The 16,285-nt window shown below is 35.4% G+C and overlaps 1 protein-coding gene and 1 pseudogene across 2 annotated transcripts in view; both read right to left on the bottom strand.

The window, feature by feature from the left end:
• The window catches only part of LOC146133026 (uncharacterized), a 64,847-nt gene that overhangs the window by 32,605 nt on the left and 15,957 nt on the right, over positions 1 to 16,285 (bottom strand). For both annotated transcript variants that reach the window (XM_083397391.1, XM_083397390.1), the window contains exons 3-6: positions 11,338 to 11,464; positions 8,052 to 8,219; positions 794 to 965; positions 532 to 642 (exon numbers count right to left, since the gene is read on the bottom strand). In XM_083397391.1, coding sequence (XP_083253517.1) covers positions 532 to 642; positions 794 to 965; positions 8,052 to 8,219; positions 11,338 to 11,464 — 578 coding nt within the window. The remainder of the gene's footprint in view (positions 1 to 531; positions 643 to 793; positions 966 to 8,051; positions 8,220 to 11,337; positions 11,465 to 16,285) is intronic.
• Positions 5,988 to 6,769, bottom strand: LOC146133027 (uncharacterized; annotated as a pseudogene).

A 16,285-nucleotide genomic window follows, 5' to 3' on the forward strand; every position in this document is an offset into this window, starting at 1 on the left:
TTATTATGACATTACAAAAATATGTTAGCATTTATGCTTCTTACGAAGTTCTTACGCTAGTAACATTACTTTTTGGGTATATTCTGATTACCACATTTATCTTCCATAATCATGGGCTATATAACATGAGGTCAGCAGTTTAACATGTAACAACATAATGTGCAAGAGTGATAAAGAGCCCACAATATGTTGGATTGTTTCATTTTGTTTAACCAGACAAAATTCAGGTAGACTTCGTACATTATGGTAATTATGGTGGTGTAATTAATTTTGAACAACTGGAAAATATTCTATTCAACCTGGGCAATGCCACGAATTTTGTCTAGTACCATATAAATGATGTTATGCCTTGTGTAGAGTGTAGAGATTAATCTAAAAAAATTGGGGTATTTTTTTAATGACAAAGCAAATCTATAAGGGGTCCGTAAGCAATTGTTTCCAGCTCAAATCTGGGTTGAGACTGTTTACATTAGGTCACAAAAAAGTATGTATAGTGGTATTCTTGTTAATATTTAGGGTTTTTAAACTTACACTTCCTGGTGGATTTGTTGCAATTTCACGTAATTGTTGAAGTGATATGAGATGTCGAGGAACTTTTGATGCCCTTTCAGCTTTATTTGTTGCAACTAATCTTGATGTTTTCTATTACAAAAATATTAATTTAGTTCCATGTTTTATTGCAATAAAATAAAACAAAATTCCAAAAAATATGTTGTATTTTTAAAAAATTATGGGCATTTACCTTACCAGTAAGTTATTATTAATTGTAAAGCATAAATATAGATATATAAACCTGTGGATTTGTGCGAAGTTTCTTGTACAAGAAATTAATTGAATAGCCGAGAAGTTTTTGTGCAGCTTTTTCACATAATGAATACTGATTTCTAAGTTGGCTACGCTTGTCAAGAACAAAATCTTCATACTTCTTTGATCGCTTTCTTCCATTACCAAGACCAATCATTCCTCTAAAAACAATTAACAATGCTGGGGTATGGTACTACTGCATGGCAAAGTATAACATACCTCTTGCCTACATTAGGTAGCATATTTACCAGTTTATACAATGTCTATTAAATTCAGGGTTCTTAGATTAGGGGGCGCGCAAAGGATTCACTGAGAAAACTACTTTTGGTAATTAGTTTTAAAAACACGAACATCTACTTGTTTACTATCATGGACACAGACTCCCATCACATCAATTCTCCTCAGTGATATGCACCAGGATTATGTATTTGCTTGAATACTATGCTATCATGCAAGTCTAAACAGTTGTTGCTACAACCTAAAGTTTTGTGTGAAAATCAGTGACGTGCGATGAGGTTCCTAGATGGTGAGGCACAACTTTTTTCGGGTCACATTTTTCTTTAACAACCACAAGAACGGTATCGTACTAATAAAAATAAAAAAGTTTGAACTTTTTTGTTTAGCTTTTGCCATTGTATGAAATGCGTATCGAAAACCAAAAAAATTAGCTAGCAAACCGTTTCGAGCAGCAACTAGCTGAGTTTTAGCGCAATACTGTAAAACTATTCAGAGAGCAAAAACAAAATGACTTAAAAATCGCAAAACTACATAAATATAGCAAACGTAATAATAACTACATCGTTTATGACAAAACAGTCCACGACAATTCAAGGTGTGGCATGCCTGTTATCGACTGTTGTGGTAGGATACTGCTCATAAAAGCTGCAAAACAAATTATTATTAAGAGTACAATATTTATTAATTTTTGGGTGGCCATGGGCCCCCCAGGCTACGCTTTTGACAGCCACACATCCACTCATTTTTTACCAAGCTCTTGTTGCGCAGTTGTGTGGTATTTTTTTGTCGATGTGTCTGATACAAAACTTGTAAATTTGCAATAGGTCTGCCTATATTTATGACTTCAACTTTAGAGCTTTACACTACAAGAAGTCAATGTACACGCACTATGCGGGCATTCAAGCTCGACAAAAAAAGGTTTCATAGCGTGGACGTCACAATTGAGGCATGCCTCAAATCATAGCTAAATCGTTCATCATGTTTTCCGAGAGAATTTGCGAAAGAAAAAGGCACGCACAATGCAGTGTATGGCACTTTGGTGATCTGAAGAGAGGCACGGCTTGGCGCTGCCTCTCTTCGCGTATTTTAATGATTTTGACCGCGTGAACGCTTAATATGAATGACGCAACAGAAATATAAAAAAAGAACACTAGGTATAGAACGTGAAATTTGCGGTAGAGATTTAACTTTTGCTTGATATATCTTTTGCTGTGCCAGATGTTAGTGCCTCACCTGCCTCCCCTGACTGAACGTCCCTGGTGAAAATCATTCCTGATCGATAAACGTCACAGGTTCTCCTTACTTAAAAAGATGTGTGACATAATAAGCAGGGGGTGTTGTGTGCTGTAGTTGAATATTTAATTGTACCGTTTCAAAATCATCACACAACATTGCATTAAAGCACACCGAAAGTCATTGCAGACTCGCCAAATCTGTTGATCTATGATGCAAGCCGGGCAGGCTAGAAAACCAACTAGCCTGCAGTGAGGTTTAACACTAAAACGGCCAAGGTGTCGATTTTAACACTTTTCAAATTTTGATGTATATTTTTTGCTACTAAATAAGGTTACTGCAATATAAAACTTTTAATAGCTTCCTAACTTTCTTTAAAGAGTATGAATAAGATATATTTGAACAAATATATTTTTTATTTTATTTTTTATAACCTGTTATACCTCCAACAGCCGAGGTGTCAAAATCGACACCAGACGAATTTTGGAAATATAACCATACGTTTGCACTATCAGCCTTTATATTTGATTATCATTTGGCCTTTATTCTGCCAAGTGATTGTTTATCTTATTTAGATACAACGTTTATGACGAGTTTAAGACTTATAACAGGTACTTTATCTTTGATCTGTTGGCAAATGACACTAACTTCTAAACTTCTCACGGCAGGTTTTGCGCAATGTGCAGTTTGTACGTTATAAGGCTAAGAGTCTAAGAGAGGTAACATCTCATACTTTTCCGGGTAAAAACATACCCTGCGGCCGAAACCATAAAAAACATTCTAAAAGATTCTAAAATTGACCAGTCTGACAATCAAGAACATATGCCTAAAGAAGAGCTTCAAGCATGTTAGAGTGACTCTTCAAGTGATTTTGAGGATTTGTTTGATGCTGATGATTCTGGCAGTACGATCACAGCGATGGTTGAAGCTCATCTTCAGTACAATACATAGCCAGAAATGAAGAGAAGTGGACCCCTTTACTGTGTGCAAGAGTAGTGCATTTCAATCATTTAAACTTAGTGCAGGTTAGATCAGGTTTCAATCCCAGTGTTAGCTATAAACAGGGTTAACATCGGCATGGACCCAAAAACAAGGACAACCGAAAAAATTAGATTAGCATTTAAAAAACGTTTTTTGGAAATGCATTGGATTTATACAAGCCGTGTCATATCTACTCCTGTTAATGTTGCTTGAAGAATGCTATTTTAAAAATCCGACACATAACGCGATCAACCAGCTGAAATGTGGCGATCTAACGGTCGATCACGATCGAAGTGTCGGTCACCCCTGATTATAACTTTACTGATTTAATCAAAGTTTTGACTGCGCTGCGCACCCATTTCCCCATTACCAACCACTTTGCAAAAAATGCTGCCTTTGTCGCACCCTATTCTGCTGTAGCCTAAACAACAGTAACCTTGTACTACTGTTTACTGCTAAAATGTTGTCAGCTGCTGTATCCTGGTACAGCAGCCAAAACTGCTGTTACACTGCCCTACCTATCTCACCAATTATAGAAGTAAAATCCTGAGACTTGTATGCCACGGGAGTACCTTTTCATTTATGATGTCATAAAATATTGGCGCAAAGGCCTAATTTTAAAATATTATTCAACATGGTTACCAGTGAAAAACGATTGAAGTTCTGTAGTTGTTTAAAAAAGGACACAAGTTGAAAATAAGGATTTCTTAGAAATAAGGACCTTTAGGTTTTCTAAGACCTGGCCCTTTAAAATAAGGACAAATCTTATAAATAAGGACGGTATGGCAACCCTGGCTATAAAGCTTGTTGTAGTTGGTGGCTTATTCACATTCGTGAGCCTATGGAAGCATTGATTCCTAATCACATAAGAAACTACTGGCCGGATTGGAGTTTGACAGTGGATGAACAGTTTGTTTTCAGCTGTCCACTGTTTTTATGTCAACACATGAAGTTTCGGTACTAGCTAAGGTGAGCTCCAAATATGTTTGTAATATCTTGCCATACCTTAGAGCCCTGCGAATAACTGTATGCTTGTGAATTACTAGTGCAAACAAAATAAAAAATGTCAATCTTTCATCGACAATGCACAACAGCCCAAGCACCGATGCAACAGAAAAAGACCTACTGTTACATAATTCTACAAACATAAAAATGTAGGCGGGGGGACGTTTTCGACCAAATGACGAGAACATATACAACCCATGCAGCAAGTAGACGGTGGCTTTTGGCTGTTTGGACAAAACCTATTGGACATAGCAGCACTGAACTATTGGATGCTGTACAGCAGGGGTTCCCAACCTGTGGTATGCGTACCACTAGTGGTACGCGAAGGTATTTCAGGTGGTACGCCAGTAGCTTCCATTTTTTTTCACAAAAACCAGAATTCACAATTTTTATATTTTGTTTTTCTTTTTTTTAGAACAAAAAAAATCCTGAAGCCTATTCATTATTACGTAACTATCCCTGTTGTTTCGTACCATCACGAGCTTCAAAATACAGGTAATGTGAATTGTCAACAAGGAGCACAGTTGCTTTAAAAAGCCGTTCAACGCTATAGGACAGAGGGGTTTAATTGTCAAATAGGTGCTCTTGATAGATATCATCAACTGTTTGATAGCTTAATAATTGCATTGAACAATGCTAGTTGTAAGCTAAAAATAGGTAAAAGTATGATTCGAACAAAATAGTCGTTCACATCAGTGGTTCTTAACCGGGGGCGCCAAGCACTTCTTAGTTGGGCGCAAGCTCTACTCCAATATTAAACTTTTCATAATGATTTTATTAGTTCAATGTTGCGTTAGTTATTAAATAACGTAGTTTATTGTGTAAGAAATGGCTTACTTATGTAATAATAGTATCGGTACTGGTTTTGAGTGTAGGCAATAAACTGTACTTGATCCATACATTAGGCGCACCGGCTTATAAGGCGCACGATCAATTTATGAGGAAACAAAGGATTTAGATTGCACCTTATGGTCCGTTAAATACAGTATGCTAAACAATTTTTAAGTATCCGAGTTGCTTGTTTGAGTTGTGCGTTTTCTTATCGCTTTGTATTTCTTAACGTTGTCTCGCACATTTTTATTTCCGTTTTTCTTTGTGTCATATTATTTCGCGTCCTGTTGGCAATTTGTGTCAGTCCCTGACGAAGGCTTGCCGTATAGTAAGCCGAAACAATGGTTGAAGAATATTATGCCAGAAGAACCTATTTTGAATACACTAGGCGACATTTTTCAACTTTTTTTTAATTTTTTTCAAATAATTTATTGAGTTTACCTAATTTGACTATGCTGATTCCGAATTTGCAGTGAGAATTTACCCATCACGTCACACTTTTTTGCAAAAATTGAATAAAAATTTTACTCAAAAACGGTTGTATTAAGGGCGTTTGTGCCCCCTATTACAGGTCAAGAGCTCCGTATGTGAAACGAAACACAGCCTACAAGGTGCTTAACTTACTCAATTGAATTTTTAACCCTCAAAACCTAAACCTTAGACCCCAATAGCACATGATCATGTTTATTTTTACTCAATAAACTTTTCATTCAAACAACTTTTCTTTATTATTTCTTATTGGTCTTTGGCATGAATTTTCTTCTTTTAGCTTTTCTCGCAGCCTCACTATTCTCGCAGTCACGTTTCAGGCACCAACAGTAGTCCGCCATCATCGTTACATCCCATCGCCCTTGATACCGCGTTTCCATGGTTTTGATATCCTGGTGAAAACGTGTTCAAAGTTTCATATTTTCGTAAGACTCCTTCATGCTAGTTGAATGAGCTACAGGGATAGAAGCAAATTGATTTGTATTGTGCAACAATACAGCTTTTAAGCTTGACTTTGATGCATCAATAAAGAGGCGCCAGTCACTGGGAATATACACTGTTCCCAATTTCTCTATAAGACCTTGAACATCCACACAATAGACTAAAGAGGGTTCGGAGGCAAAGAAGCGTGTGTATTCACTCTCACGATGCTTATACCAAGCAAAATTGGCATCGGTGCAAGCATAAGTTTGGCTTTTAATCTGGAACCCGCAATAAGAGCAGACTCTTTTGGCAAATTTAAATCTCTGACAAAGTCATTTAGTTCCGCTTGATTGAACTTTGGCTGCTGATCATCATCACACTCCTACTCGGAACATTCTTCAGACAAAGTCTCTTCGCTGAGAGAATCTTCTTCAGCTGTTTGTAGGCCTAAAACTTTTGGAGGCAATGGAATTGGGACATCTGGCCCATGCCGAATCGGTCGTATAGCACAAGGCAAATTAGGGTATTGAATTTTATGCTTATTTTTGACATTGAATCCAAAAACAACACATGAGCAAAAGTAACATTCTTTTCCATGTCCATTTGGCTCTCTCCAAACCATTGGCACACCAAATGCTAAAGATTTTTGTTTTCCAATGCTCCACTGCCTTAATGACGACACACAAGTACGACACACTTTGTAGCTTCCGCATATGTAGCAAAATATGTCTGGGTCATTAATACAGCTTCTTCGTTTAGATGACATTTTTCTTATAAAACTCGAGCAGCAGCCTAAACAAAAGTAACTCCAACACTAGAAGAACGAAGACTAGATTGTTTCTGACAATCTTCTTGTATCCGGGCTAAAAATTTCATTTATTCAAATTTTTGCTGCAAGAAACAAACAAAATCAGGCAAGATACAAAACAAAAAAAAATCTTCGCTGGTTAAGTAACAACTCTAGTAGAAACGAGAGTAAACCCGGCCTATATATATGCACAAGCTGGCATAATGTTATGTGCAGGTGCTGCTATTTTGCCAACTTGTGCTTGTATGTAGCCTGGTTTACTCACAATAAAATTATTATGATGTCACAATGATGTATAATGGCTATGACAATAATAACTATGACCCAACAGCAAGAAATACTTCGTAGAACAGGCTGCTATTAGTAGTGCAATGCAAAATTTTAAATCACAAATTATAAAAAATCTTGACGTGATAGAAAAAAACCGACTTCATATTCGTAATCAGCGTACACGAATTATCTTAGAAGTCACCATTTTAGCCAGAAAATAAAAATCATGTCGACCAGTGATATCCGAGTTGCTTGTTGCTAGCCTGTTATCATATAAAACATTTAAAAAAATAGTTGGAGAAAGATAACTTTTATTGTTTATCTATACATTAACCAAACTGTAAATTGAATAGTGCTGTTATCCTTTCGATGATATGCGTGTTTTTAATCACATGAAAACATGCCACTCTATTCACATAAACTTTGTGCAAAAAATGTCAACGGAACAGAAAATAAAAAATAAAAGATTCACTAATGGCATAAAATTTTCGGCAGTTTCAATGTTAAAGTTGGCAAAAACAGAGTTTGTACAGGAATGGTTCCCAACCAAGTTGCACAACTTAGATCGCATGTACACAACTTACCGAAGTGTCCAACAAATGTGCACAACTTACAACTATATCGTTTCGACTAAACATAGTCCAAGTTGGTCACAAAAAGTAGCACTAAAAAACGATAAGCTATTAAAAATTAATAGCCCAGCTCACAAATAACAAAACCGTAAACTATTTCTGCGGTTAACTGTTAACTATTTCACTACACAAATGCAATTTAATGTAAAGCATAGCACATTATAAAATCAGATGGACACACCAAACAAAAACATTAAAAACATTGAAAAAAAAATAAAGAGTTGCTTGGTGACCCCTTACCGGTTAAGAACCACCCAAACCATTGGATTGTTTACCCTGATGTTAGTGGTAAACACAAAGGTAAAATTAATCATATTTTTGTTGCAAATGTTTCATACCTAAGCTCCTTTAGCGGTTTTCCATCGATTCCTTCTGATGCAACAGTATAGCATTTTTCTTTTTTTAGGTCAGAAGCTTGATGAACTATCTGAAGCAGTTCTCTGGCCCTCGTAACTTGTTCCTCTTGAATAGTCATTCTATCATTTGCTGCGATTGCATCTTCATTGCTTATAAAAAAAAAAAATTTGGCATATAAGACAAAACTTCAATAAAAAGTTAAAATCTATCTAATTTTTAAATAAAAATTAGTTTGTTTATATATTAATCTGATGCTAACAAATATTGTTAGCAAGTGTATACCTCACATGTTTACAAAGAGTAGTATGGAGCAGTGTTTTTTTCCAGTAAAAATGTTGTTGCAAATGGAAAACAAACACCTGGGTAGTTTATGAGTTTTGCTAAATTGAGAGAAGATGATGATCTAATGCAGGGGTCGGCAACCTTTCGTACGCAGTGTGCCAGTTTATGAATAATGTTAAAATATAACAACTCGCGTGCCAAACATTTTTCTAAGTTTGGTTTCGCACTGGCAATCAGGGCTGCGGACTTGGTTAAAAACAACCCGAATCCGACTTCGGCAGAATATGAGAGTTCATAGGGCAGTAAAGAAGTATTTCCCACCATTGGCTTCCACACACCCCACAACCTGTGGCCGTTTAAGAGTTCCAGGGGGAGCTGTGAGTCTTTTCTTGATTTGGGGTGCGGCAAATCCACATCAGGGGGTATTTGTAAATTAACATGCTACAGTTTACCAGGGTTACTTTTAAATATTATTAATTTAATTTTGGTTCGTGGTTAAGTATATTCGTTTCATGTTATATAGTATATTTAACTTGTTTCTGCAAGCAAAAACAGATATGGGCCTCAATTTTCAGCCCATATAATAAGAGCAAAAACAAGATATATCCAGAAAATCAACTTTCAGCCCATATAATAATGAGCAACATAAGTACATAAAATATAGTCGTCACACAATTCTACCAAAATCAATAACATATAATTCACGGTATTTGTTTAGTTTACTAAGGGGTTCACAGCTGGTGCCTTAAGGAGTGTCGACAAAGCATGTCTCACATGTGTTAGTTTGCGTCCAAAGGTGTTCTTTTGTTGGCATTAATTTCCTGTTTCTGATAGTCAGTGTTGCTAAGTTCTCCGTTTACTATGCCTTCAAATCGTCATCCATATAACACTATTTTTTGTTACAGCGATAACTATTTTGTAAATTGTTGTATAAAGCTAACTAAACGTTTTTGAAGTTGTTTATTGTAAGTCACTTCAAGTCGTCTTGCTAAGAGGTGCTCCTATTTCTAAAATCTATTGGCTGCACTAAACAGAGATCCAGGGTGTGTTTTTCTGGATGTCGCATGGAGCCAGGTTAAAATTTTAGGCAATAAGAATTCCAACTGAATAATTTTTAAACCAACCTTACAAATTTGGAACATTTTTTGTAAGACACATTTGGACGGTGGATTCTTAATTTGCATACATGATAATAGCAAGTAAAATATATTAGGTTTATCTTATTTTTATATATTCCTTGCAAATGCTTCTTGTTTAAACTATTATATTATTTTCTTGTTTAAAACAATTATATATATTTGAAATATATAATGAAATGGTTTTTCAGATTTGCATGTAATTATTTTTTCTATTGTGCAGTTCAACTAAGCGAAAAAACAGTTTAGTGAGTGCGGGTTGTCTAAAGTCCAGCATTCACTTTGGTGTCAGTCTGTTATAAATAGGTTGTTACGTTCTGAAAAAATGTGATGTTTTTATTCATAATAATAATGTTAACAAATGCCAGGTTGAATTATATGCTAGACCAGTGGTTTACAACCATTTCTTGTCACGATTCCCTTTTCAGTTTTAAAAACCTATGCGACCCCATAACTTTGGCATATTACCAATAGAATATATTAAGTTCATCTAACAATTTGGCAAAATCTACGCTATTCTAGACCGTTTGTTTGTAAAAAAAATAGGAGGCATTTTCAAAAGTATGCCAAGCATGCGTAAGTTACTTTAGTTACGGTTTATTTCACAACAACATTCCCTAAAAAAATCGGGAACCACTGCGCTAAACAGATGCCATGAACAAAAAAGTCATGTTGCAGTATAAAATTACAAAAACCAAATAATGTTTGCCTCGTATAAATCAAAACCAATAGCTAGATGAACATTAAAAAACTTAGATAAAATTACATTGGCCACAACTACCTGTTACAAATGACAGTTTTTTTAATATAGTTGAAAAAGCTGAATAAGTTCCTTATATTAAAGCGTTTTGAAAATGACCAACCTAAAATTTTGGAGTTTTCATATTATAACTTCTCTGGTGAAAAACATTTTGGATAAAAAATGCATTTATTTGCTTTTTTAGTCATAAGCACAACACAAAGGTATGGCTGCAGCTGATAACGCAGACCAATAAAACAGCAAACACAAACTTGCCTTTCGACCTATTGCCAAGCACTAAAAATGACCAAATGGCTTAATTTAAAATAGCACCCTTTTTTAATGCTGGCACTGACCCATTTGACTTAACAATAAAAAAAATGTAGCTTTTTTAGGTCAATGCTATAAAAATTGGGAATTAGAATAAAGTATATTTACACAAACAAACCCATGGCTACATTAGTTTTTTTTTTAATGGGAGTTGGAGGGCTAATTTTTTTTGTTAATTTTCAAAAATTGGCCCATAGAATTTATGATACAGTTTTATGTGCAGAATATTGTGGAAACCTTAACATTTTTTGCTAGGTAAATTTCTACGAAAGTTGTATATTCTGCCATTTTTGAAAATGCATTGCATTGATTTTATATGGTAAACATAGGTCGATAAAAGTGAAACAAATGGTCTTAATTAGGGATGTTCAAAGTAGAATATTGAATCCTTGGATTCAAATCCAATAGGATTTGTATCCAATTCTGACGTTTATTTTGGGTAATTGGAACTAATATAATTTAATGTTTTACCACCGATGGTTGTGCCTAATTATACATACACGAGTGGTTAAACCATAAAGAAGATAAGTAGGTGTTTAAATTAACACTTTTTTGATTAGTTACCCACTAAAGGGTTGTACAAAAGTAACATTAAACAAGCAAAACAAAAGTTGCTTCTGTATAGCGGTAGTGCTCAAAAAAAATTAGGCTGTTGCTGTATATTATGTTATTCAATTATTTAAGAGCATAAAAATAGTTTATGAACTAGTCTTTGAACATGTATGAAAAGTATCAAACCAAATAATAAATAGGCATTTATATTTTTAAAGTTATACTTACATATCATTATTTTGACCAATATGAAGGTTTGGCATAGTACTGTCTTTCCATCCTTGACCAGCAATTATAAATTTCCGTATGCACCCACAAGGTTTTCCATACGTCACACAGCACTGAAGATCACATGCTAATAAAAATAAAATAGAAATGGGAATGGATACTAAAAATAGTTAAGTTGTGCATTTACAATTTTAAATTAAATATGTTATGTTGGACTATTCAATTATAATTGTCTTAAAAAACAAAGTAATGTAATGTATACTTAACCACATGTTGTATAAACCAAATGCCTTTGACTGAAGGCCTACCCACCATTGTGTACATTGTCTATGATTAACTTCACCAACAAACTAACGTTAGGGCCTGTAGCTGTGGCAAAACAATTATTGTGGCGCTTTAATTGTAGCCAGGTATAGGCCTCGTCAGTGTTTTTCTCCATGGAACCAATTATTTGTCGATCAATCTTCACCTCAAAAATATTAGGTGTCAATCTAATGTTATTTGGCAGTTGGCTAGCGTGCAATGCCAGGTGCAGTGATTTGCCAATTTCAGTTGTTTACAAGGCAAGGTAAAGTAACATTCTAATGTAAAATGATACGCTACGTGTTACTAAAGGTCAACTTTGGCCCAATATTCAGCGAGGTTACGCCACAGCTTAATCGTCAAGTAATGGTGACACACAAAGGCACCGAAGGTGGATGTGCAGAGTGTTTTCAGATGCCCTGAATTTCTCGTAGAGTGTCAAAACGCACTGGAGTTTCCTCAGACTTTCCGTCCAAGCTTTTCACAAATTTCACAGAAACATGGAGTGGAACATCAAATCCTTACCGCAGGACCTGGGATTCACGCGAGACAAAGATTGCCTCCAGAAAAATTGCAACTTGCAAAATCTGAATTCAGCAAAACGTTTGAAATGGGCATTATTCGGTGTGAGCGCATCAACCGGTTTATTGCATTTTTTATGTTCCAGCTTGGTTAAAGGTATTGATTCCATTGCTCTAATAAATGACCCGTCATTTTTGCAAACCATGAAATAGTATTCAAAATATGACAATCAGGTCGTAGAGATTGCCTACAAGTTGCTAAAGTATCATTGGAACATCAATGAAAAAACTGTGGTGTTTTCTATGTTCAGTTAACACAAAACTATAGACAAAGAAAAAAAGAAGCATTGAAAAAAAAATTTAGATAAACCCAAAGTAAATTTCGCCTCATTTGCCAGTGATACGTTCACAGGTAAAAAAATGCACTAAAATTGAAGACTTTTATCATTGGTACATCAATAAAGAAACTGTAGTGTTTTCTATGTTCAGTTAACACACTACTATGGACAAATAAAGAAAATGGCTTTGGAAAGCCAAAATTTGGATACACCTACATGTAAGCCAAGTAAATTTGCCTGGGGTTATCAGTGCTACGTTCACAATTAAGTAAAAGCACCAAAATTAAAAAGTTGGTGGGTTGAAAGTGCTGGCTTCTTTTTCCTCCCTGGACGTGAAGGACAACTGGCTGCAGGATAGAGACCTCCAAGTTGCAACAACTTTATAAATACTGTCAAGGTTGTTAATAATGCTACATAGTGGGTCTCGACCCAAATTTGGGTCGCAATACCATTATGTTTGGGTTGCACATGCCTGAAGACATTTTAATAGTGGCCTATATTTGGTAAGTTTTTAATTGTTTTCATTGGTACACTCAATTATATACAAGAGAGGCTGTCTTACTTTGAGTGCGACAACAAGCCCGGTAAAATGTCAGAAGACCTTTGTTCGATTTGATGAGAGAAAAAAATGCTTGCAATTCAAAACTATTGTTAGTCATTACCGAAAAACCAAACTAATCTGCCTAGCCAGAATATGGGTTTACTTCCTAGTATGTGTTTTTAAAAAACTCTCTTTTACTTTTCCCTCGTTTTCTGTAACCAAAGCACCGTGAGCACATTGCACTCTAAACAAGTAAAATATGCCTAAACCAGATAAATATTTTTTGGCTTAAAGCGATATGTAATGAGCATTATTGTCTCTATTAATAATAAAATTTTTGCTAACATAAACTGCTTAAGCAGGATTTGTAGTTTTCCACGAATTTCACAATGCAAACAAGCTATTATAAGATGTTTTCATGAATCTTTATGTGGTTTAAGTGTTGAAAATGTAAGTTAGCTTTGCGGAAGCGTTTTTTGCTAACTAAAACCACATGCAGGTCATCTGGTTGCGCTTGGCGCATTGAGTTAGAGGCTTGACAAAGCAGGGTTTTTTAAAGTTTTTGTGTTTTGTGAGGATGTCGCGTTTTGGTTTAATTTTGTACCATGATGTCTTAAAATTTACATTGCCCCTTAAAAATCCTTAGATCCACACCTTATAATGTTGAAATAATGTTGAGTTTCCTAAAATGATTGCAAGTCGTCTGGCATTGGTGAGAAGCGCCGAAAATCGTTACACATCTTGCCAGTAATTATTGCAATAAGCTAAGTAGCGAACAGGGGTTGAAGGGGTTATAGCGAGGAGTTGATGGGGCTGCAATCCCAGGAACACATATTAGTTGCTAAATCATATTTGCCATCTGAATAGGACGTCACAAGTAGTAAAACTTAAGGCTTCTTTTCAGTCGTGCCACAGAATCCTTTCTCTTATAAAACAAACAAAACACATAACACAGATTTGTCTCAATCAATAGAGACACAATGAGTTACTGAGTTCTTTTAACAAAGCTATATTCACAAACATCAAAGGAGTATTTGGGTCGCGAGACCTTGGTACCAGTAATTTTGGGTTGCGCCAAAAAGTATTTGCGTACCCATGCAATAGAGCACATTTAGCAAGTTTTCACAGGAGGGGATTTTTCTTATCAAGCATGTACAACTCTACAGTTTCAGCAAACCTACTCAGCGAAACAAACTAATCAAAAAATATTAAAATTCAACAAACAAGTGGATGAAAGTTTTGATTACTACAGCTTGTCTTTACTATGCTCCTTAAAAACCCATTGCACCAATTTCCACAACAAATATACAAAAAGCAAAAGTACCTGGTATAAAGAGAAACTGCCCGATTTGTTTTCATAACGTTGTTTTGCAACTACAGAGATTGAGATGTCTCTAGCGCATATTACTCTGTCCCCCTCTTGCAATGAATATTGGTCCCTCTTACGAGCAGTGGTCAAAACAAGCCAAACATTTTAAGGATCCAATATATTTATATATTTTTGGCAACAAATTTTCAAGTCTGGCAACATATTTTCTAGAATTTACAAGTTGGGTAAATACCTATTAATCTCATGATGTCAAACAAAAGAGGGTTATTTTAAATTAATAGCTAGAAAGTGGCAATCTTTTGATCCGTCGCGTCACTAAGTGATCTGCCACAGACTTGATATTGACATTAGCAGACTGAAAAAAAAACAGAAGACAATAAAGGTCTGCTGTAAAGCAAATTAGGGCACTTTCAGTTTGATGATTTTAGCACTTTTTTGGCTCATGGATCAAAATTTTGAGCACCTGATCACATAGTAAAATTAGAGGGAACACTAATGATATTGCTCAATATGAACATCAGTTCAAAATTTTGTCACACTTAAATACTGGTAGTCATAAAATATGCTGACTTTGCATGTTAATGGTTCGCTTTGCATTGGTGCTACATAAATTTCATTCCTAAGTGCATTTTTCAGAAGGCCGTGTGTGACGTATTTGAACTGACCGCGCAGTTGGACTTTGGACTCATGGTAGTGTTAAAAAACGCTGAATTATGTTTGTTTGTTAACATTTTGTATTGGTGCTAAAGCATGTATCACCACTTGTTGTCAGTGTGGTTAAGAAGCACAGACAGAGTTTTGACTAAGGAGAAAGAAATGCCATGTGCAAGGTCTTCAGGTGAAAAAAATCACATTACATATAGAAATTATAATGTTCAGCTGGCGTATTGCAATAGCACTGTTGGTTTATTGAAGCACTTGAAACCACTGTTGGCTTCATTTACCATAATAAAGTAACAATCAATTCAAACAACAAGCAGACAACCCAGATTGTTGACCCCATAATATGTTCACCCCACAGTCGCCCCTAATCAAAGCAATAAAATCACCAAACTAAAAACAAATGTGATTGTTGGAGATTGATGACCAATAAACCTTGTAGCATGGGAGCATTTTAAAATTTTGATAAAAGAGATGGCTCCTGGTTATGAGTTGCCCAGTATTCAAATATTTCAAATAAAATGTTGTCTTTTAAATTGTTGCGTTGTCATACATATGCCAAATATTCATAAATAGTTAAAATTCCTCAACATATTTCATAAGGATTTGATATTATTGATTCGTTATTCTAGATTCGAAACATACTATTCTAGAATACCTTGGGATTCTACTTTGAACATCCCTACACACCATTGATCTATAAACAAAAAACACCTTACTTTGCTAGCTGTTTTATGCTTTCAGATATTTTTTTGTTTTGTTACCCCAATCGATTCTATAGGAATGTGTTATTTTTTTGTTGTTGTTACCCTTATGTACATTTTTGCAATTTTTAGGTTTATTAAGCAGGTTTGGGATTTTTACCTCGCCCGCTCGCCAGATGCGAGTGCAAATCGCCCTGGGTGAGTCCTGAATGACACCCACTCGCCCGACTGGCAAGTGGCGTTGGCGAGAAATTTAGTTAGTTGGTGTAGGACAACGGTGTTAAACCTGCGGCCGTTAACACATATTTTATTAAGCCTGTGTCGGCGGCCCTTGCTAGCATGCGTTTATTGTTGATATGCTAAATGCAGATTTAAAAATATTTAACGCTGATGCAAAAAGAAATCAGTGTAGAAGGATGTGTAACAATCTGAATGGTGATGTCACATAAAGATAAAATAATAATTGATAATACATAATTAACGGATTAACACTGTGAGCAGGAATAGGTTGAGTAGGGCGATTATTTTTTACTTGTCAAAAAGACAAAATT

This window comes from Ascidiella aspersa, chromosome 9, assembly GCF_963924565.1.
Source record: "Ascidiella aspersa chromosome 9, kaAscAspe10.2, whole genome shotgun sequence".
Classification (NCBI taxonomy): Eukaryota; Metazoa; Chordata; class Ascidiacea; order Phlebobranchia; family Ascidiidae; genus Ascidiella; species Ascidiella aspersa.